This window comes from Pristiophorus japonicus, chromosome 4, assembly GCF_044704955.1.
Source record: "Pristiophorus japonicus isolate sPriJap1 chromosome 4, sPriJap1.hap1, whole genome shotgun sequence".
NCBI classification, from domain to species: Eukaryota; Metazoa; Chordata; class Chondrichthyes; family Pristiophoridae; genus Pristiophorus; species Pristiophorus japonicus.
Genome location: NC_091980.1, coordinates 142,172,427 through 142,195,381, shown reverse-complemented (window position 1 = coordinate 142,195,381; position 22,955 = coordinate 142,172,427). Strand labels below are relative to the sequence as shown.

At 45.6% G+C, this 22,955-nt stretch overlaps 1 protein-coding gene across 2 annotated transcripts in view; it reads right to left on the bottom strand.

The window, feature by feature from the left end:
- The window catches only part of LOC139263090 (ran-binding protein 17-like), a 918,854-nt gene that overhangs the window by 697,729 nt on the left and 198,170 nt on the right, over positions 1–22,955 (bottom strand). For both annotated transcript variants that reach the window (XM_070878629.1, XM_070878630.1), the window contains one exon: positions 11,994–12,140. In XM_070878629.1, coding sequence (XP_070734730.1) covers positions 11,994–12,140 — 147 coding nt within the window. The remainder of the gene's footprint in view (positions 1–11,993; positions 12,141–22,955) is intronic.

The following is a 22,955-nucleotide window of genomic DNA, read 5'->3' as shown; positions in this document are numbered from 1 at the left end:
CAATCCAGCTTCAGTGATATCAACCAATTTCTTCCTAGTAAGGCAGGCTTGTCTCCTTTCACTACTATTAGAGGCAAGTTCTGAAATTGATCCTTGTATTTCACCGATACGGTGATACGACTACCACAGGAATTTTCTCTTCCGAGTAGCCTCGCAGCTCTATCTTGGCTTTCTCCAATGGGAAATCACTCAATTTGTCGAGGTATAGCAACTCCGGTACTACAATCACGGATGCACCCGTGTCAAATTCCATTGGTATCTTGAATCCCACAACATCTATGTGGATTTGCATACTTTTCGAATCGCTATCCGTTAACCTCGTGCTCCTGATGACGTGTAACTCTCACATCTCCTCGTCCTGTTGTTGTTCTTCCATGCTATGTAGTCTCTGGGGATTTCTACTCATAGCTTTGAACTCTGGACTCATAGCTTTGAAAGCTGGTTTACCCTTCAGTCGGCATGCCTTCGCATGATGCCCAGTCTTTCTGCAGAAGAAACACTCTGCCTTCATATATTGACAACTTTGAGCAATGTGTTGTCCCAGGCACCTATAGCACAACTTCGACGTTCTGTTAGAATTTCCAGTTTCTGAGACTTTGGGCCCCCACCGTCTTTTACTTTGAACCTGTAGGCGACTCACCTCAGTTGACTGACGACCGTAATTATTATTTAATTCTCAGGAATATTGATCGGCCATGCCCATCGCTGTCTGCCAAACAAGCTCAAAAGTCAAGTCATCCGTCATCAATAACTTTCTTCTGATCGCATCATTTTTCACCCCACAAACAAAATGATCCCGCAATGCTCGGTTTTGAAAGCTTCCGAAATTACAGTGAATAGATAGCTTTTTCAATGCTACAATGTAATCACTGATACTTTCATCAGTCTTTTGATTTCGTATACCGAAACGATAGCTTTCAGCAATTTCTAATGGCTTGGGGTTGTCGTGCTGCTCCAGCTTTGTTAAAATCTCTTTAAGCGTTGTGCCCTTTGACTCGTCAGGCACAAGCAAATTTACAAGGGTTTCATACAATTCAGGTCCAGCTGCCGAAAAGAAGATCGCTGTCTTACGTTCCAATATCGCCTGATTCTGGACTGCATTGTCTGGAACTTCGATTATGTTATTTGCAGTGAAATACATTTCTAGCCGATCCACATACGCTTTAAAACATTCCCGGTCGTGTCTATATTCACCCAAATGTCCCATTACACCTGTGGGTGCTGCCATTTTAATTTCTAGCTGTTCACACAGTCTGCTGTATTTTACCTCAGATTTTGTAGCTTTTTCCAAAGACAGAAGCTTTCGTCTCTCTGTCGGCTGGCTGAATCCTTCACCAACAACATTTCAGCTTTAAATCATCCAGAAAATCCCATCTCGCCGCCAAATGTGATATATTCACAGAGCACAGCACACACAGCTTTCTACATGGCAGGCAGCTCTCTTGGAAGTCTCCGGAACCTGCTGCTTCTGTTTAATTATTAACTCTGTAGTTGCAGTACATAATACGTCCACATTCACAGTGTGGAGCTACAAACATTACAAGCTTACAGACATTACATCTATAGCCCTAGTTATTTGGTTAGCCAGGACCCTAGTCCCAGCACGGTCTACGTGGAGCCCGTCTCAACGGAACAGCTCCCTCTTACCCCAGTACTGGTGCCAGTGTGCCATGAACCAAAACCCATTTCTCCCACACCAGTCTTTGAGCCATGTATTTAACTCTCTGATCTTATTTACCCTATGCAGATTTGCTTGTGACTCAGGTAGTAATCCAGAGATTATTACCTTTGTGGTTCTGCTTTTTAATTTGCCCCCTAGCTGCTCATACTCCCTCAGCAGAACCTCTTTGTTTGTCCTACCTATGTCTTTGGTGACAACGTGAACCACGACAACTGGATCTTCCCCCTCCCACTCCCAAGTTCCTCTCCAGCCCAGAGGAGATTGCCTTAACCCTGGCACCGCATAGGAACACAGCCTTCGGGACTCACCCTCTCGGCTGCAGAGAACAGTATCTATCCCCCTAATGATACTGTCCCCTACCACTACAACGTTTCTTTTTACTCCCCCCACTTGAATGGCCCCCTGTACCATGGTGCTGTGGTCAGTTTTCTCATCCTCCCTGCAGTCCCTGCTCTCGTCCACACAGGGAGTAAGAGCCTCGAACCTGTTGGACAAGGGCAAGGGCCAAGGTTCCTCCATCACTACCTCCTGAGTCCCCATACCTTCCTCACTCGTAGTCTCACCCTCCTGTCGCTGACCACGGATCGAATTTGAATTAATTAATCTAATTGGTGTGACTGGCTCCTGGATCGCGGCGTCCAGGTAACTCTCCCCCTCCTTGATGTGTTGTAGTGTCTGCAGCTCGGTTTCCAGCTCATCAACACGGAACCGAAGTTCCTCGAGCTGCAGACACGATGTAGATTTGTTCGCTGTGGTCCTCAATGGTGTCCACCAGCTTCCACCTGTTGCAGCAGTGACACATCGTCTGCTCTGCCATCTCTAATGTATTTAATTAATTAGATTTAGTTTTTAGTTTTTAATTCAGGCCCTTAATTTAAAGCAATAAAAGAGAAAAACACACCAGACTTCCCTGCCTTCCTGTGATGGCGAATGTAGTCGCCCTGTTTGCCTTTGCCGCCCTCTCTGTGCTGCTCGCACTGCTCCCTCCTTTTCCTTCCTGCCTATCCTTATGAAATGGCAAATAGCCCTGAATATTCAGTTCCCATCCTTGGTCACCTTGCAACCATGTCACTTAGCCTATCTATATCCCTTTGTAGATTCGTTGCGTCTTCCTCACAACTTGCTTTCCCACCTGTGTATCATCAGCAAATTTGACTACATTACACTCGGTCCCTTCATCCAAGTAAATAATATAAATTGTAAATAGTTGAAGCCCCAGCGACGATGAAGGAATGGAGATATTTTTCCGAGTCGGAATGGTGTGTAACTTGGAGGGAAGCTTGGTGTTCCCATGCACCTGCTGCCCTTGGTTTGGGAGGTGTTGCCGAAGAAGTCTTAGCGAGTTGCTGCAGTGCATCTTGTAGATGTTACACACTGCAGCCATGGAGCGCTGGTGATGGAGGGAGTGAATGTTGAATCAGATGGATGGAGTGCCAATCAAGCGAGCTGATATGTCCTGGATGGTGTTGAGCTTCTGTGTTTGTGCTGTGCTCATCCAGGTAAGTGGAGAGTTTTCCATCACACTCCTGACTTATGTCTTGTAGATGGTGGAAAGCCTTTGGGGAGCCAGGAGATGAGACACTTGTCGCAGAATACCCAGCCTCTGATCTGCTCTTGTTGCCACAGTATTTATGTGGCTGGTCCAGTTAAGTTTCTGGTCAATGCTGATTCCCAGGTAGTTGATTGTGGGGGATTTGGCAATGGTAATGCCGTTGAATGTCAAGAGGCAGTGGTTAGGCTCTTGCTTGTTGGAAATAGTTATTGCCTGGCACATGTGTGACGCAAATATTACATGCCAATTATCAATACAAGCCTGAATGTCGTACAGGTCTTGCTGCATGCGGGCATGGACTGCTCCATTATTAGGAGTTGCGAATGGTATTGAACGCTGTGCAATCATCAGCGAACATCCCCACTTCTGATCTTATGATGGAGGGAAGGTCATTGAAGCAGCTGAGAATGGTTGAGCCGCGGGCACTGCCCTGAGGAGCTCCTGCAGCAAAGTCCTGGGGCTGGGATAATTGACCTCCTACAAATACAAGCAATCTACTTTGTGATAGGATGACTCCAGCCTATGGAGAGTTTGCCATCTGATTCACATGGACTTTAATTTCACTAGGGTGTCTTGATGCCACACTCAGTCAAATGCTGCCTTGATGTCAAGGGCAGTCACTCTCACCTCACCTCTGGAATTCAGCTCTTTTGTCCATGTTTGGACCAAGGCTGAAACAAGGTCCTGGTGGAATCCATTGTGAGCAGGTTATTGGTGCTAAGTGCCGCTTGATAGCACTGTCTACAACACCTTCCATCACTTTGCTGATGATTGAGAGCAGACTGATGGAGTGGTAGCTGGCCGGATTGGATTTGTCCTGCTTTTTGTGGACAGGACATGCCTGGGCAGTTTTCCACATTGTCGGGTAGATGCCAATGTTGTAGCTGTACTAGAACAGCTTGGTAGAGGCGTGGCTAGTTCTGGAGCACAAGTCTTCAGCACAACAGCCGGGAAATTGTTGGGGCCCCTAGCCTTTGCTGTATCCAATGCGCTCAGCTATTTCTTAATATCACATGGGGAGTGAATTTAATTAGCTGAAGACTGGCTTCCATGATGGTGGGGACCTCAGGAGGAAGCCGATATGGATCATCCACTCGGCAATTCTGGTTGAAGTTGATTGCAAACGCTTCAACCTTGTCTTTTGCACTCACGTGCTGCGCTCTGCCATCATTGAGGATGGGGATATTCACTTAGCCTCCTCCTCCTATTAGTTGTCTAATTGTCCACCACCGTTCACGACTGGATGGGGCAGGACTGCAGAGCTTTGATCGGATCCGTTGATATTGGGATCACTTAGCTATCTATAGCATGCTGTTACTGCTGTTTATCATGCATATTGTCCTGTATTGCAGCTTTCCTAGGTTGGTACCTCATTTTTAGGTATGCCTGGTACTGCTCCTGGCATGCTCTTCTGCACCCCTCATTGAAACCTGGTTTGTTGGTAATGGACAAGTGAGGGATATGCCAGACTATGAGGTTACAGATTGTGGTGGAATATAATTCTTGCTGCTGCTGATGGCCCATAGAGCCTCATGAATGCCCCGTTTTGAGCCGCTAAATCTGTTCTGAATCTATCCCATTAAGCATGGTGGTAGTGCCACACAACACGATGGAGGGTGTCCTCAGTGTGAAGACAGGACTTTGTCTCCACAAGGACTGTGCGGTGGTCACTGCTACCAATGCTGTCATGGATGGATGCATCTGCAAAAGGTAGACTGATGAGGATGAGGTCAAATAGGTTTTTCCCTCGTGTTGGCTCTCTCACCACCTGTCGCTGGCCCAGTCTGGCAGCTATGACTACGTAAGGCTGTTGATTGACTAGTCTGTAGGACAGCTCTCCCAATCTTGGCACGTCCCCAGATGTTAGCGAGGAGGAGCAACTGGGTTGGGTGTGCCGTTGTTGTGTCCGAAGGCGGTGCCGAGGTCGATGCAGGGTGGTCCGGACGGTTTTATTCTTAGTAATGTTTCTCGTAGCAGTTTGTTACAACTCAGTAGCGTGCTAGGCCATTTCAGAGGGCAGTTAAGAGTCAACCACACTGCTGTGGGTCTGGAGTCACATAGAGGCCAGACCAGATGATACTAAGCTGGGTGGCGGTGTGAGCTGTGAGGAGGATGCTAAGAGGCTGCAGGGTGACTTGGACAGGTTAGGTGAGTGGGCAAATGCATGGCAGATGCAGTATAATGTGGATAAATGTGAGGTTATCCACTTTGGTGGCAAAAACAGGAAGACAGATATTCTGAATGGTGACAGATTAGGAAAAGGGGAGGTGCAACGAGACCTGGGTGTCATGGTACATCAGTCATTGAAGGTTGGCATGCAGGTACAGCAGGTGGTGAAGGCAGCAAATGGCATGTTCATAGCTAGAGGATTTGAGTACAGGAGCAGGGAGGTCTTACTGCAGTTGTACAGTTGTCGTGATGCATATCGGTAAAAAAACAGGATGAGGTCTTACGAGACGAATTTAGGGAGCTAGGAGTTAAATTAAAAAGTAGGACCTCAAAAGTAGTAATCTCAGGATTGCTACCAGCGCCACGTGCTAGTCAGAGTAGGAATCGCAGGATAGCTCAGATGAATACGTGGCTTGAGAAATGGTGCAGAAGGGAGGGATTCAAATTCCTGGGACATTGGAACCGGTTCTGGGGGAGGTTGGAAAGGTACAAATCAGACGGTGTGCACCTGGGCAGGACCGGAACCAATGTCCTAGGGGGAGTGTTTGCTAGTGCTGTTGGGAAGGAGTTAAACTAATATGGCAGGGGATGGGAACCTATGCAGGGAGACAGAGGGAAATAGAAGGGGGGCAGAAGCAAAAGATAGAAAGGAGAATAGTAAAAGTGGAGGGCAGAGAAACCCAAGGGAAAAAGCAAAAAGGGCCACATTACAGCAAGATTCAAAAGGGGCAAAGTGTGTTAAAAAGACAAGCCTGAAGGCTCTATGCCTCAATGCGAGGAGTATTCGGAATAAGGTGGATGAATTAACTGCGCAGATAGCAGTTAACGGATACGATGTGATTGGCATCACGGAGACATGGCTCCAGGGTGACCAAGGCTGGGAACTTGGATAGACAGAAAGGAAAAGGAGGTGGAGTGGCGTTGCTGGTTAAAGAGGAAATCAATGCAATTGTAAGGAAGGACATTAGCCTGGATGATGTGGAATCGGTATGGGTGGAGCTGCGGAATTCCAAAGGGCAGAAAACGCTAGTGGGAGTTGTGCAGAGACCACCAAATAGTAGTAGTGAGATTGGGGACAGCATCAAACAAGAAATAAGGGATGTGTGCAATAAAGGTACAGCAGTAATCATGGGCGACTTAAATCTACATATAGATTGGGCTAACCTAACTGGTAGCAATGCGGTGGAGGAGAATTTCCTGGAGTGTATTCGGGATGGTTTTCTTGACCAATATGTCGAGGAACCAACCAGGGAGCTGGCCATCCTTGACTAGGTGATCTGTAATGAGAAGGGACTAATTAGCAATCTTGTTGTGCGAGGCCCTTTGGGGAAAAGTGAGCATAATATGGTAGAATTCCTTATTAAGATGGAGAGTGACAAAGTTAATTCGGAAACTAGGGTCCTGAACTTAAGGAAAGGTAACTTCGACGGTATGAGGTGTGAATTGGCTAGAATAGACTGGCAGAGGATACTTAAAGGGTTGACGGTGGATAAGCAATGGCAAACATTTAAAGATCACATGGATGAACTTCAGCAATTGTACATCCCTGTCTGGAGTAAAAATAAAACTGGGAAAGTGGCTCAACCATGGCTAACAACGGAAACTAAGGATAGTGTTAAAACCAAGGAAGAGGCATATAAATTGGCTAGAAAAAGCAACAAACCTGAGGACTGGGAAAAATTTAGAATTCAAAAGAGGAGGACTAAGGGTTTAATTAAGAAGGGGAAAATAGAGTACGAGAGGAAGCTTGCAGCGAACATAAAAACTGACTGCAAAAGCTTCTATAAATATGTGAAGAGAAAAAGATTAGTAAAGATAAACATAGGTCCCTTGCAGTCGGATTCAGGTGAATTTATAATGGGGAACAAAGAAATGGCAGACCAATTGAACAAATACTTTGGTTCTGTCTTCACGAAGGAAGACACAAATAACCTTCCGGATGTAATGGGGACAGAGGGTCTAGTGAGAATGAGGAACTGAAAGATATCCTGATTAGGTGGGAAATTGTGTTAGGGAAATTGATGGGATTGAAGGCCGATAAATCCCCGGGTCCTGATAGTCTGCATCCCAGAGTACTTAAGGAAGTGGCCCTAGAAATAGTGGATGAATTGGTGATCATTTTCCAACAATCTATCGACTCTGGATCAGTTCCTATAGACTGGAGGGGAGCTAATGTAACGCCACTTTTTAAAAAAGAAGGGAGAGAGAAAACGGGTAATTATAGACCGGTTAGCCTGACATCAGTAGTGGGGAAAATGTTGGAATCAATTATTAAGGGTAAAATAACAGCACATTTGGAAAGCAGTGATAGGATTGGTCCAAGTCAGCATGGATTTATGAAAGGAAAATCATGCTTGACGAATCTTCAGGAATTTTTTTGAGGATGTAATTAGCAGAGTGGACAAGGGAGAACCAGTGGATGTGGTGTATTTGGACTTTCAAAAGGTTTTTGACAAGGTCTCGCACAAGAGATTGGTGTACAAAATCAAAGCACATGGTATTGGGGGTAATGTACTGACGTGGATAGAGAACTGGTTGGCAGACAGGAAGCAGAGAGTCGGGATAAACGGGTCCTTTTCAGAATGGCAGGCAGTTACTAGTGGGGTGCCGCAGGGCTCAGTGCTGGGACCCCAGCTCTTTACAATATACATTAACGATTTGGATGAAGGAATAGAGTGTAATATCTCCAAGTTTGCGGATGACACTAAACTGGGTGGTGGTGTGAGCTGTGAGGAGGATGCTAAGAGGCTGCAGGGTGACTTGGACAGATTAGGTGAGTGGGCAAATACATGGCAGATGCAGTAGAATGTGGATAAATATGAGGTTATCCATTTTGGGGGCAAAAACACGAAGGCAGAATATTATCTGAATGGCGGCATACTCGAAAAAGGGGAGGTGCAACGAGACCTGGGTGTCTTGGTTCATCAGTCACTGAAAGTGGGCACGCAGGTACAGCAGGCGGTAAAGAAGGCAAATGGTATGTTGGCCTTCATAGCTAGGGGATTTGAATATAGGAGCAGGGAGGTCTTACTGCAGTTGTACAGGGTCTTAGTGAGGACTCACCTGGAATATTGTGCTCAGTTTTGGTCTCCTAGTCTGAGGAAGGACATTCTTGCTATTGAGGGAGTGCAGCGAATGTTCACCAGACTGATTCCAGGGATGGCTGGGCTGTCATATGAGGAGAGACTGGATCAACTGAGCCTTTATTCACTGGCGTTTAGAAGGATGAGAGGGGATCTCACAGAAACATATAAGATTCTGACAGGACTGGACAGGTTAGATGCGGGAAGAATGTTCTCGATGTTGGGGAAGTCCAGAACCAGGGGACATAGTCTTAGGATAAGGGATAGGCCATTTAGGACTGAGATGAGGAGAAACTTTCTCACTCAGAGAGTTGTTGACCTGTGGAATTCCCTGCTGCAGAGAGTTGTTGATGCCAGTTCATTGGATATATTCAAGATTGAGTTAGATATGTCCCTTACGGTTAAGGGGATCGAGGGATATGGAGAGAAAGCAGAAAAGGGGTACTGAAGGAATGATCAGCCATGATCTTATTGAATGGCGGTGCAGGCTCGAAGGGCCGAATGGCCTGCTCCTGCACCTAATTTCTATGTTTCTATTTCCTTCCCTAAAGGACATTAGTGAACTAGATGGGTTTTTATAACAATCCGATAGTTTTATGGTCACCATTACTGATACCAGCTTTTTATTCCAGAGTTATTTATTTAACTGAATTTAAATTCCCCAGTAGTGTAATTTGAACTCACTTTTCTGGATCATTAGTCCAGGCCCCCGGATTACGAGCCCAATTTTATAACCACTGTGGTAAACTGCCAGAAAAACCAGGTGAGCACCTGGCAACAAGTTTCAGAGGGAATCTTTCTGACTTTCAGTTTTCAAATATGTTTGTTCAGTTTGTATGTTACTGACAGCTCTTTGTTGATTCCGAGAGTCTGTATATTCAAGTCACAGGAAGTGTTTAACCCACTTACTTCCTGGTATAAAAAGTCAAGGAGAGCTCTCTCCTGGGGCAGAGGACTGTGGACATTTTTCTAGAAAAGACAATGGCCTAGAAATTCGTCTCGGGCAGTGGTATAAGACGGGCGTTATCTGATCGCCCACCCATTAATCGCAGCACCTGATATTCAGTTTCATTGAGTCAATCTGATCCGATACCTCCCATTTTACGCCACCGCCCGAGACAAATTCCTTGGCCAATGAACCTGCTCTCTCAATAATCTGTGGTTAACATATTCTCTCAGGTTTGACAGTTGCCTTGAGAGGATTCAGGTGAAGGAAGCTATGACACTTTTAATTTACAGGTAGACTGGTACAAGAAATTGAATGACTTCCTGGATTTGTAATTTAACCATGCCGAGGAGTTTAGGTTGCAGTTCTTTCGTAAGCTGATCACTGTATTGTTTCATTGCTAGATTATTTGCTTGTTCACTCTTTATTTACTAAATCTGCTCTTTTATACTTTAATCAAGGTCTATTGTGAGTCAATATTCACTTTTGAAGACTGAATGGAAATAGTGTTGTGGCAGAAGATAGTCCAGCATTCAATAGCAATTACTGAACAGGGTTTGCTGTTAGTTAACCTGGATGTGTTACCGAAACCTTCTCTGGAGGTCCACGGGAGTAGTCTAAACAATCTAGGATAGAGGGGTTTGAAAAGACCACAAAAGGTTGACACCTCAGCTACGTTAATCCATACATGGCATATATCAGAGGCTCAGTCAATTCATGGAAATTATTAAGCAGCCGCACACACAAGAAAGGTGTTGCAAAAATGCGGTAACACGTATATCTTGGGAACAAGTCAAAAATATTTTTAAAATACATTTTCACCAAAACTGTTTTAATCGGGACAAAGTTATTAATATAAGTTCCAGTTGGTGATATTAGTAGATAAACGCTAAACATGTCCGTATGACATTGCTTAACGCAGGCACTAACCGGTTTATTTTAAATGGGTTAACACACTCACTAAAATATTGGGCAAGGGGATGTCGGACAAATGCAATGAGCAGCATCATTGCTTTTAACAGACACTTAATACTGAATATACGCAAAATAGATAACTGGCTTGGTTAAAGAAAGGCACATTTTCAAAATTCGTGCTTTTCTGGTGAATTTTGTGCTTATAAAAATAGGAATGTCAGTGCTAAGGAAGGGAATAATTTTATACTTCTGCTGTTCAGTACCCCAGTCACATATTCAGCTTGGCTAGATGCAGAGCTCCCTCGATGCTGCTCCAACAACATGCTTTAAATGTAACCTCAGACAAAGCTTACTATTCTGCAATGTTTTTTTTCCATTTTGCATGCCAGCTATTCTTGTGGCCTCTATGAACGCACTTGCAAACTTGTGCTGTGGGTCGACATTCACTGGAAATGGAGTTAAGATTGTTCAAACCCATTTCACGTTAGGCCCTTACAATAATATCAGGAGCAGACAAAAGAAACTTTCATCCTGTTACTCTGGATTAGATTGAAACATAACCACTGGGCTACCCATACCCGCCCCCCTCCCCCCGCATCCCCCCCCCACCCTAATACCAGCACTACAGCTGATTTAGAGCCTTCTGTCCTCCAGTAACTCCACTTGTCCAAAACTCAGCCACTGTCCGACTAGTCCATCAACCCCTCCCCCCTCCCCCACTGACGTACACTGCCCCCCTGTCCTTCAATGCTCCAAATTCCAACCAATCTGTTGCAGCCAAATCTTTTTAATCTTGGTGATTTTACAAAAATACTTTTTCCAAAAATATAATGGTCAAGATTATAGGACATAAATTACATTTGTATAAACTAGGTGTGTACTTATAATTAGGTTTCCAGTTTTAGGTTTCAATGGATAAATTTCCTCAACAGAAATTTTTGAAATCAGTGCTTTATTCCACAACATCGACAAAGACAAAACGTAAAATCATCAGCTCCAGATCTGCCTGGTATACCTAAATTTCACATGTTACATCTGAGAGAGCTTGACTCTTCGAGATCTCTTCGCCCCACCACTGACAGCCGTGCCTTCAGCTGCCGACGCGATAACTTTTGCAATTCCTTCCCCTCCTTTAAGACTGTGTTTAAAAACCTACCTTTTTGACCAAGCTTTTGGTCAACTGTTCTAATATCTCTTTATGTGTCTCATTGTCAAATTTTGTTTGATTACGCTCCTGTGAAGCACGTTGGGACGTTTTACTAGGATAAAGGCGCTAGTTGTTGTTTCCTACAATAAATATATGACTTTACCTCCAAAGTGGTACAGAGGAAGTGTTGATTCTAGCAAACGATACTGAAACTGCCACATCAGGGATATGAGAGCATTGATTTACATTGTCCACTTGCCCTCAATTTTGCCTTTTTTTTAAAAAGCAAAAAGCATCGATAAAACCTGGAGTTAATGCAAGAGAAACAATGTGTAGAATGTTACACCGACTGATGTAACATCTTTAACTAAGCATCCTAAAGTGCTTTACAGCTGGAGATTAGACGTGGACAATGTAAGACAATGATGTTTCCATCTGTGACTTGACAGAACTACAATCCTCTGAGTAGCCAGGAACTCAATCGAATTAACGCTTCTTACCTGCAGGCTGGTGACTGTGAAGTTAGCGATCAACCTAATGATTTCCGGGTAACTTTCCACCATCACTAGTTCACCCAGCTGATAATTGGTCTTTAGCCGAGCCAAAAATCTACAGAATTCATGGTAGTTGTTTGCATCAGACAAACCCTGTTGTGAGTAAAAGATGACATAATAAGTTAAATATTTTGCTGTTCCAAATTAAGAGTGACATTTAACAGCAGAAAATGCATCAATTTTGACGGCAAAATATCAGAATTACAAGATGTTGGAATGTTGTCTTGGAAGAAATGTTGGCATCATGTGAGCTTCAAGTTATGCAACCACTAGCCTGGTAACAACAGTCCAGCAGTGGGGTCACAGCAATTTACACACACTGAGCCGAGACAATGGAAACGTACATTAGGTTTGGGCAACGCTTGCCCTGAAATTACTCTTGATCCACCTCTGAATTCATTACCACGGCTTTGTTGACAACAATCAGCTAACATTTTGCCTCAAATGCATTTATATTCTCAAGCAGACCCTGATCACAGGCACCAACACTTAGCTCACGAAACATCCCATGCCAGCTGAGGTTGCCTTGCTCACTGACCAAACTGAGTCTGCCAACTCCCTCTGTGCAGCTGCAACGAGTAAACAACAGAAACAACATTGTCTGTTGCTCAAAGACCAGTGTTTGGTACTGTAAAAACCAGCAAGCTAATTGGTTTTCTGTCACAATCTAATTCTTCTGACAGCTTTTCCAAAAACCTTATCAACGTTTACTGTGCAACTGAGGTCAAAAGTGATATCAAGGCTCAGGCCACTGTTATGAACTGGTTTCTACATCACTTGAAGGTCCCAACAGATGCAGTACAAGCCACAACACGGCAAAGGTAATTGAACAAAAAGTCACAAATCTGAACTCAAAGCACTTAATTATATTAAATAAACCAAGATTAGCAAATTAGCATTGATATAGCATTTTACATCTAAGAAACATAGAAAATAAGTGCAGGAGTAGGCCATTCGGCCCTTAGAGCCTGCACCACCATTCAATATGATCATGGCTGATCATGCAACTTCAGTACCCCATTCTTGCTTTCTCTCCATACCGATCCCTTCAGCTGTAAGGGTCACATCTAACTCCCATTTGAATATATCTAACGAACTGGCCTCAACAATTTTCTGTGGTAGAGAATTCCACAGGTTCACCACTCTCTGGATGAAGAAGTTTCTCCTCATCTTGGTCCGAAATGGCTTACCCCTTATCCTTAGACTGTGACCCCTGGTTCTGGACTTCCCCAACATTGGGAACATTCTTCCTGCATCTAACCTGTCTAAACCCGTCAGAATTTTAAACGTTTCTATGAGATCCCCTCTCATTCTTCTGAACTCCAGTGAATACAAGCCCAGTTGATCCAGTCTTTCTTGATAGGTCAGTCCCACCATCCCGGGAATCAGTCTGGTGAACCTTCGTTGCACTCCCTCAATAGCTAGAATGTCCTTCCTCAGATTAGGAGACCAAAACATTTCAAAGCACCTCACACACAAAGAATTACTTTGAATGGGAGTGACAACATGTCGGTGAATATGGGAGACATTTTGTACACCACCAGGTCCCACAAAAATGAATGAGATGAAAAGCCATTTAATCTATTATGATGCAGTGTTGATCAGAGCATGAGGGGACTCTGTGCTCCTCTTCAAACAGTGCCAATAGGATATTTATCATCAATCACTGGAACAGACCGTTAGGAACTAAGTTTAACACCTTGGCTGAACATCAGCACATCCCACAATATATGCCTCCCTCAATACTGAAGTGTCAGCATAAATTGCACTCAATTTGGTCAAGTGCAGATTGAACCCACAACCTTTTGACTACTAACTGAGCCAGGCTGCATATATGCCAAACTAGAAAACTAGAAAAGTTAGCTAACAGTGTTCAAATAAACTAACAGTCTCCAAAAGCAGGTAACTCAAGAATAGCAATGATTATAAGCCGATGATAAGCAAAGTTACAAAGGCTTTGTAACCTAAGCTGTCAGTATACCCACTTGTAATGTGTATTTTTTCTATTCATTCAAGGATGTGAGCATCACTGGCAAGGGCAGCATTTATTGCCCATCCCTAATTGCCCTCATGATGGTGGTGTCAGTCGCCTTCTTAAACCGCTGCAGTCCTTGTGGTGAAGGTGCTCCTACAGTGCTGTTAGGGAGGGAGTTCCAGGATTTTGAAATAGCGACGATGAAGGAACGGCCGATATATTTCCAAGTCAGGATGGTGCGTAACTTGGAGGGGAACGTGGAGGTGATGGTGCTCCCATACGCCTGCTGCCCTTGTCCTTCTAGTTGGTTGAGGTCGCGATTTAGGAGTTGCTGCTGTGCATCTTGTATATGGTACACACTGCAGCTACAGTGCGCCGGTGATGGAGGGAGTGAATGTTGAAGCAGATGGATGGAGTGCCAATCAAGAGGGCTACTTTGTCCTGGATGGTGTCGAGTTTCTTGAGTGTTGTTAGAGCTGCGCTCATCCAGGCAAGTGGAGAGCTTTCCATCACACTCCTGACTTGTGCCCTGTAGGTGGTGGAAAGCCTTTGGGGAGCCAGGAGATGAGACACTTGCCACAGAATACCCAGCTTCTCACCTGCTCTTGTTGCCACAGTATTTTTGTGACTGGTCCAGTTAAGTTTCTAGTCAATGCTGATCCCCACGATGTGGATGGTGGGGGCTTTGGCGATGGTAATGCCATTGAATGCCGGAGGTAGTTAGACTCTTGCTTGTTGGAGATAGTTATCGCCTGGCACGTGTGTGACGCAAATGTTACATGCCACTTATCAACACAAGCCTGAGTGTCGTGCAGGTCTTGCTGCATGCGGGCATGGACTGCTTCATTATCAGGAGTTGCGAATGGTAGTGAACACTGTGCAAGCATCAGCGAACATCCCCACTTCTGACCTCATGATGGAGGGAAGGTCATTGATGAAGCAACTGAAGATGGTTGGGCTTCGGACACTGCCCTGAGGTACTACTGCAGTGATATCCTGGGGCTGGGATGATTGACCTCCAACAACCACAGCCGTCTTCTTTTGCGTTGGTATGACACAAGCCAGTTGAGAGTTTACCCCCTGATTCCCATTGACTTCAATTTTACTCGGGCTCCTTGATGCCACTTTTGGTCAAATGTTGCCTTGATGTCAAGGGCAGTCACTCTCACCTCACCTCTGCAATTTAACTCTTTTGTCCATGTTTGGACCAAGGCTGTAATGAGGTCTGGAGCCGAGTGGTCCTGGCGGAACCCAAACTGGGCATGTGAGAAACTTATTGGTGCGTAAGTGCCGCTTGATAGCACTGTCAACGGCACCTTCCATCACTTTGCTGATGATTGAGAGTAGACTGATGGGGCGGTAATTGGCCGGATTGGGTTTGTCCTGCTTTTTGTGGACAGGACATACCTGGGTAGTTTTCCACATTGTCAGGTAGCTGCCAGCATTGCCGCTGTACTGGAACAGCTTGGCTAGAAGCACAGCTAGTTCTAGAGCAGAAGTCTTCAGCATGACAGCCGGGGTATTGTCAGGGCCCATAGCCTTTGCTGTTTCCAGTGCACTCAGTTGCTTCTTGATATCACGTGGAGTGAATCGAATTAGCTGAAGTCTGGCTTCTGTGATGACCTCAGGAGGAGACCGCTGGGGATCATCCACTCGGCACTTTTGGCCGAAGATTGTTGCAAACGCTTCAGCCTTGTCTTTTGCACTGAGCTCCACAATCATTGAGGATGGCGATATTCCTGGAGTCTTCTCCTCCCATAAGTTGTTTAATTGCTCACCATCATTCACGACTGGATGTGGCAGGACTGCAGAGCTTTGATTGTGGGATTGCTTAGCCCTGTTTATAGCATACTGCTTCCACTAGTTAGCATGCATGTGTTGCAGCTTTCCCAGGTTGGGACCTAATTCTTGGGTACGCCTGGTGCTGCTCCTGGCATGCTCTTCTACACTCCTCATTGAACCAGGGTTGGTCCCCTGGCTAGATGGTAATGACAGAGTGAAGGATATGTTGGGCCATGAGGTTACACATTGTGGTGGAATAAAATTCTGCTGATTCTGATGGCCTACAACGCCTCATGGATGTCCAATTTTGAGCTGCTAGATCTGCTCTGAATCTATCCCATTTAGCACGGTGGTAGTGCCACACAACACAATGGAGGATGTCATCAGTGTGAAGATGGGACTTCATCTCCACAATGACTGTGCGGTGATCACTGCTATCAATGATATCATGGACATGGTCTGGACAAGCTCATGGTCTGCAGGGCTGTGGTGGTGCCCGCCCTCCTGTGTGGCTCAGAGACATGGACCATGTGCAGTAGACACCTCAAGTCGCTGGAGAAATACCACCAACGATATCTCCGCAAGATCCTACAAATCCCCTGGGAGGACAGATGCACCAAATTTTCTTCCTCGACCAGGCCAACATCCCCAGCATTGAAGCACTGACCACACTTGATCAGCTCCACTGGGCAGGCCACATTATTCTCATGCCAGACACGAGACTCCCAAAGCAAGCGCTCAACTCGGAACTCCTTCATGGCAAGCGAGCCAAAGGTAGGCAGAGGAAACATTACAAGGAAACCCACAAAGCTTCCCTAATAAAGTGCAACATCCCCACTGACACCTGGGAGTCCCAGGCCAAAGACCGCTCTAAGTGGAGAAAGTGCATCCAGGAGGGCGCTGAGCACCTTGAGTATCATCGCCAAGAGCATGCAGAAATCAAGTGCAGGCAGCGGAAAGAGTGTGCGGCAAACCTGTCCCACGCATACTTTCCCTCAACGACTATCTGTCTCACATGTGACAAGGACTGTGGTTCTCGTATTGGACTGTTCAGCCACCTAAGGACTCATGTTAAGAGTGGAAGCTAGTCTTCCTCGATTCCGAGGGACTGCCTATGATGTTAATGATGGACAGACACATCTGCGACAGGTAGATTGGTGAGGACGAGGTCAAGTAGGTTTTTCCCTCGTGTTGGTTCTCTCATCACCTGTCACAGGCCCAGTCTGCCAGATATATCCTTCAGGACTCGGACAGTTCAGTCAGTGGTGGTGCTACCGAGTCACACTTGGTGATGGATATTGAAGTCTCCCACACAGAGTACATTCTGTGCCCTTGCTATCCTCAGTGATTCTTCCAAGTGGTGTTTAACATGGAGGAGTATTGATTGAACAGTTGAGGGAGGGTGGTAGGTGGTAATCAGCAGGTTTCCTTGCCCATCTGAAACCGTGAGAGTCAATGTTGAGGACTCCCAGGGACACTCCCTCCCCACTGTATACCATTGTGCCGCCATCTCATGTCGGTCTGCCCTGCCGGTGGGACAGAACATAGCCAGGGACAGTGATGGAGGTGTCTTGGACATTGGCTGAAAGGTATGATTCAGTGAGCATGATTATGTCAAGATGTTGCTTGACTAGTTTGTGGGACAGCTCTCCCAATTTTGGCACAAGGCACCAGATTTAGTGAGGAGGACTTTGCAGAGTCGACTGGGCTGGGTGTGCCGTTGTCGTGTCCAAAGCCAGTGCCGAGGTCAATGCCGGGTGGTCCATCCGGTTTTATTCTTATTATTAATTCTTGTAGCATTTTTTTACAACTGAATGGCTTGCTAGGCCATTTCAGAGGACAATTAAGAGTCAACTACATTGCTGTAGGTCTGGAGTCACTTATAGGCCAGACCAGCTGAGGACGGCAGATTTCCTTCCCTAAACAACATTAGTGAACCAGAGGGGTTTTTACAACAATCGGATAGTTTCATGGGCTCAATTTTGGCCAGGAGTTGCTCCGTTTTTTTTTGGAGTAACTTGGTTTTTCTGGCGTAACGTAAATCCCCATTTTGCACATTCAATTTGCACCAGTGTAAGTGAGTTATTTACAATTTTATTTAGTTTAGTTTTTTTTTCTCAAAAGGGGGGCGTTACCAGCCACCTACGCCAGTTCTGCCCATTTAGGCATCATTGGCCAGCTAATAGTTACTCCAAATCTACTTAGGCCAACATATGTGGCCACTTCAGAAAACCCTTGCTGAGAGTTAAAGAAATCGGCGCAGGTAAGTACATCGGAGGCCATTCGGCCCGGGATAGGGGCGGGAGGGAAGCGGAGAGGACCTGCACCTGAAGCACCAAGACTTACAAACCACCAAACCTTGCAAACAAAAAGTTCTAAGAATTCAATAACAAATAAAAAATTGAAGTAAGTCCTACCTTCACCTTAAAACTTGGCCCGGGAAGGCAGCGGGCTGGCCGGTGCGGGAGGCCACTCAGCCTGGGCTCGGGGTGGGCAGGAGAACTGATAGAAATCATACAGGCAGGAGCACTATTGGTTCTGCTGCCTGCCCGCCCCTAGCCCTGGCCGAGTGGCCTTCCGGTGGGATTTCTAAGAGATCGATCGCACCGGAGACCACTTGGCTAGGGTTAGGGGCGGGCAGGCAGGAGAACTGATAGAAATCATCGACAGGCAGGAGCACTATTAGTTCTCCTGCCCGCCCGCCCCTAGCCCTGGCCGAGTGGCCTCCCGGTGTAATTTCGAAGATTAAAGTGATTAAAGCTTCAAATCGATTAATTTACCAAAGTAGGGTTAAGGCTTTTAAACTGACAGCATCACCTGTTAATGTACACACAGCTCCCCAATAAGCAATGTATTTTCCAATTTAAGTCCATAAATAGTTATTTTCGAACCAAATAGAACTAAGCAGTCCGTGCAATTGCCACTCCATACCTCGATTCATAACATTTGGCCAGCATCGGGTCCCACACAGCAGCTGCAGCAAGCACACGGAGAGGCTAGGGGCGAGGAGCTACTGCGCATGTACAGACGTACCAGCACTGTTTTCGGCGCAGGACGCTGGCTCCACCCCCGACTCGACTGGCCACGCTGCGCGACTACAGGGAAGAGGCCGGACAGCGGCCAAAGTGGGAAGGAAATATTTCGGCACACTTCTGAACGGAGAAAAGCGGCGCATCTCCGGTCAGTGCGCCGAAAAACGGACTGGGCCAAAATTGAGCCCATGGTCACCATTACTGACAGTAGCTTTTTATTTCATGGGGAATCTGGGCATGTGCTCCCCTGAAAAATATCAAACATTTACATTAAAATTGATGAATTCTGGTTTATTTTAAGCACTTTTATATTTCAGAATGAATAGATTTTTAATCTTAAAGAAAAACAAAGTGACATTTGGAATTTCAACAGACCAATCAGACCATCAACTCCCCAAAAGAACACTCACTCTCCCACACCAACCGCACAAAGGTCCTCTAACCCCTCTCGACCCAGTTCAGACACTAACCCCACCCAACTCCCGACTTTTTCACAGGCACTCACTTCTCTAACCCCGAGTCTGTTCCATACAACATGGTGCAATTTCCATCCATTCACCCGCCGCCTCCACTAACTAACCATGCATCTGGGGAACACCAAAGAAAAGAAAAAAGAGAAAAAACCTAAGGTCAAGTTAGGGAAAAAACTCTGAGAAATTGATCTCTGAACTCCAAAGGTGATCACACAAGTTCCAAGAGACCACAGTGACTGGGAGAGACATCCTCCAAGACCCATATACCTTCTATGCGTAGTTATGTCGGCCACACTTCGGAACTCATCCAGCTCCCTTTTTAAATGTTTGCGGTGAATCTGCACTCATGTGTGATCTGGCAATTTGTTCCAAAGGTCAATTGTAAACAGAAAAACCTCCCAACATCTAAACTTATATCATGTCCCCTGACCCTTCCTAAGCTATCTAATTCGAATAGCCTATCCACAATGTCTCAATCTAATCCTTTCACTATTTTAGTCATCTCAATCAAATCTACTCAAAGTTTATGGTTTTCGAGAGTAAAAAGCCCCAACTCTCTAAGTTGGTAACAAACCATGTATTAATCTAGTCGCTCTTCTCTGAACCAAGGCCTCTATATCACCTACCAAGTGTAGAAATTAAACTTGACACACAATTCCAACCAATGCTTTATACAAAGACAGTATAGAATGTATTTTATATATTGTAACACTCTATTTGATTTGAAACAGCCTTGTGGCACTGAGCCTGGGCCTTCAGAGATTCACGCACTACAACACGGGTCTTTCTCCCATTTAACAGCCTTGAGCACATACTTCTCAGCAAACACATACTCGTCTCCAAAAACGACAGCTATTGACATCAAATGCTGACAATTGGCATGCACAGAGCTGACACAGAAAAAGTTGCTTTCCAGATTTGATTAAACATCATGAAAACAACAGGCCATCAAATCTCTTTCTGGGGTTGACCAAAACAAACGGGTATGGGGAGAAGAGGAATTAAAGATTATGAGAACAGAAATGCTCACAAAGAGTCTGAAAACAATCTTTTAAATAAATGGTAAGAGCCAAAGAATATTGGCCAATATACAAAGCTCATCTCAGTCAGGCTGCAAAAAGGAAAAATGATGAGTGAAACAGTGCCAAAATGGAAGGGAACACTGGAAAAGTGATTGGGACAAACTGGCAAGAAAATGGAAAGGCAGTTTTTGAAGTACAGAACTCAATGTTGAAACCAAAGGAAACCGAGATATGTTCCTGGAATTTTGTTTGCGCTTGGTTGCATAAGTATAGGAGCCCAAAGGAAGAAAGCCCGGTGGAAGAATGGGAAAAAATTTGAAATGGTGAGCTACAGATAGGAGTAATGTTTGCAGTAACAATAGAGCTGTGCAAAGAAATCACCCAGTCTGCATTTGGTCTCCCTAATATCGACGCGTTTATTTGTAGAACATAAAGTTCTGATTGGGCCCCCTTGATGACAAGTCCTGATTCACAGAGGATAAGACACACCCAGCAGTTTCTCTTTGCAAAGTGCAATTCGAGCCACTCTGACTGCCGACTCCAGACAGAACAGAGCTCACTTGGAACAGACAGAGCTAACTCTCACGGGTTAAGACCTTCTCCCACCCGCAAAAGAAGTTCCTGCCCCCACTCGCCCAGTTCCTAACCTTCTCTACCTGCCCCCCCGCCCAAGTTCCTGACCTTCTTCCCCCACTGCCCCACCCCGGGTTCCACACGTTCTCTGCCCTTCCCAAGTTTCTCCCTCACGGATTCATGACCTTCTCCCCCCAACAAGTTCCTGACCTTCTCCAACCACCCCCCTCCCCACCCCGCCATAGAGAGGGCATTGTGTGGGGGTCACAGATTGTTAACAGGTTTATTGGGTATGAAGTGAATAGTGACAGTGTCGTGATTTCCGGATTTCGTCCAGCCTTACCATCTGGATCACGTTCTCGCTCTCAATTCCCCCCCCCCACCTTAGAACTGGATCCTGTTCTTCCACAATCCCCATTGTGCTCTCTGTACTCTCCGATCTCCCCTTCTCTCTCTCCATCCGATCGCCCCCTCCTCTCTCTATCTCTCCCCGTCTCCCCCTCCCCCATCACCGCCCCCCCCCACCGATCTCCACTCTCCCCATTCTCTCTTCCCATCTCCCCCCACTCTCTCCCTCCACTCTCTCTCTCCACTCTTCCCACAGTCTCTCTCTTCCCCTCCCTCCGATCTCCCTCTCTCCCCATCTCCCATCCCCCCCCTCCCTCTCACTTTCGCTCCAATGTCTCCCTCCGATCTCTCCCATCCCCTCCAATTTCTCCCTCTGATCTCTCGCGCTCGCGCTCATTGGCGCTCTCGCACTCACTGGCACTCTCGATCTAATCTTCTCCCGGGTCTTCTCGGACCCACGGAGTTGAGGAAAGCGGGGCTCACGCTATACGGTAGCCGTAACTGTGGGGTATTGTGCATGCGCAGAAGGTGATCAGGTGCTCATGCGCAAATAGCAGACATTTATTGGCTCTCAAGTTCAAATACTGCAAGGCCTTTAGTTTCTATGTTCATCTTTCGATAGCTAACGAAGGGAAAAAAGGGGAAAAAAATTAACACTATGGGAGGAAGAGTAAAACATACTGGAAACACCAGTTAAATATTTATCTCAAAAAGGCGAGAATACAAAGGGGTGGAAGTTAGGTTACAGTTGTATAAAGCACTGGTTAGACCCCATTTAGAGTACTGCATTCAGTTCTGGGCACTGCACCTCAGGGAGACTATATTAGCCTTGGAGAGGGTGCAACACACATTCATCAGAATTATACTGGGGCTAAATGGGTTAAATTATGAGGACAGGTTTCATACACTAGGCTTGTGTTTCCTTGAATATAGAAGATAAAGGGGTGATCGAATGAGATGTTTAAGATGATTGAGAGATTTAATAGGGTAGATAGAGAGAATCTATTTCCTCTGGTGGTGGAGACCAGGACAAGGAGGCATAAGCTTAAAATTAGAGCTAGGCTGTTTAGAGGTGATGTCAGCAAGCAATACTTCACATATAGAGTATGGAAATCTGGAACTCTCCTCCAAAAAGCTGTTGAGACTAGATCAATGGAAAATTTCAAAACTGAGATTGATAAATTTTCATTCGGTAAGGGTATTAAACTTTTGACAAAGTTCCACACAAGAGATTGATGATCAAAATCAAAGCACATGGTATTGGGAGTAATGTACTAACGTGGATAGAGAACTGGTTGGCAGACAGGAAGCAGAGAGTCGGGATAAACGGGTCCTTTTCAGAATGGCAGGCAGTGACTAGTGGGGTGCCGCAGGACTCAGTGCTGGGACCCCAGCTCTTTACAATATACATCAATGATTTAGATGAAGAAATTGAGTGTAATATCTCCAAGTTTGCAGATGACACTAAACTGGGTGGCGGTGTGAGCTGTGAGGAGGACGCTAAAAGGCTGCAGGGTGACTTGGATAGGTTAGGTGAGTGGGCAAATGCATGGCAGATGCAGTATAATGTGGATAAATGTGAGTTTATCCATTTCGGGGGCAAAAACACAAAGGCAGAATATTATCTGAATGGTGATCAGGAAAATATTATCTAGATCAGGAAAAGGGGAGGTGCAACGAGACCTGGGTCATCAGTCATTGAA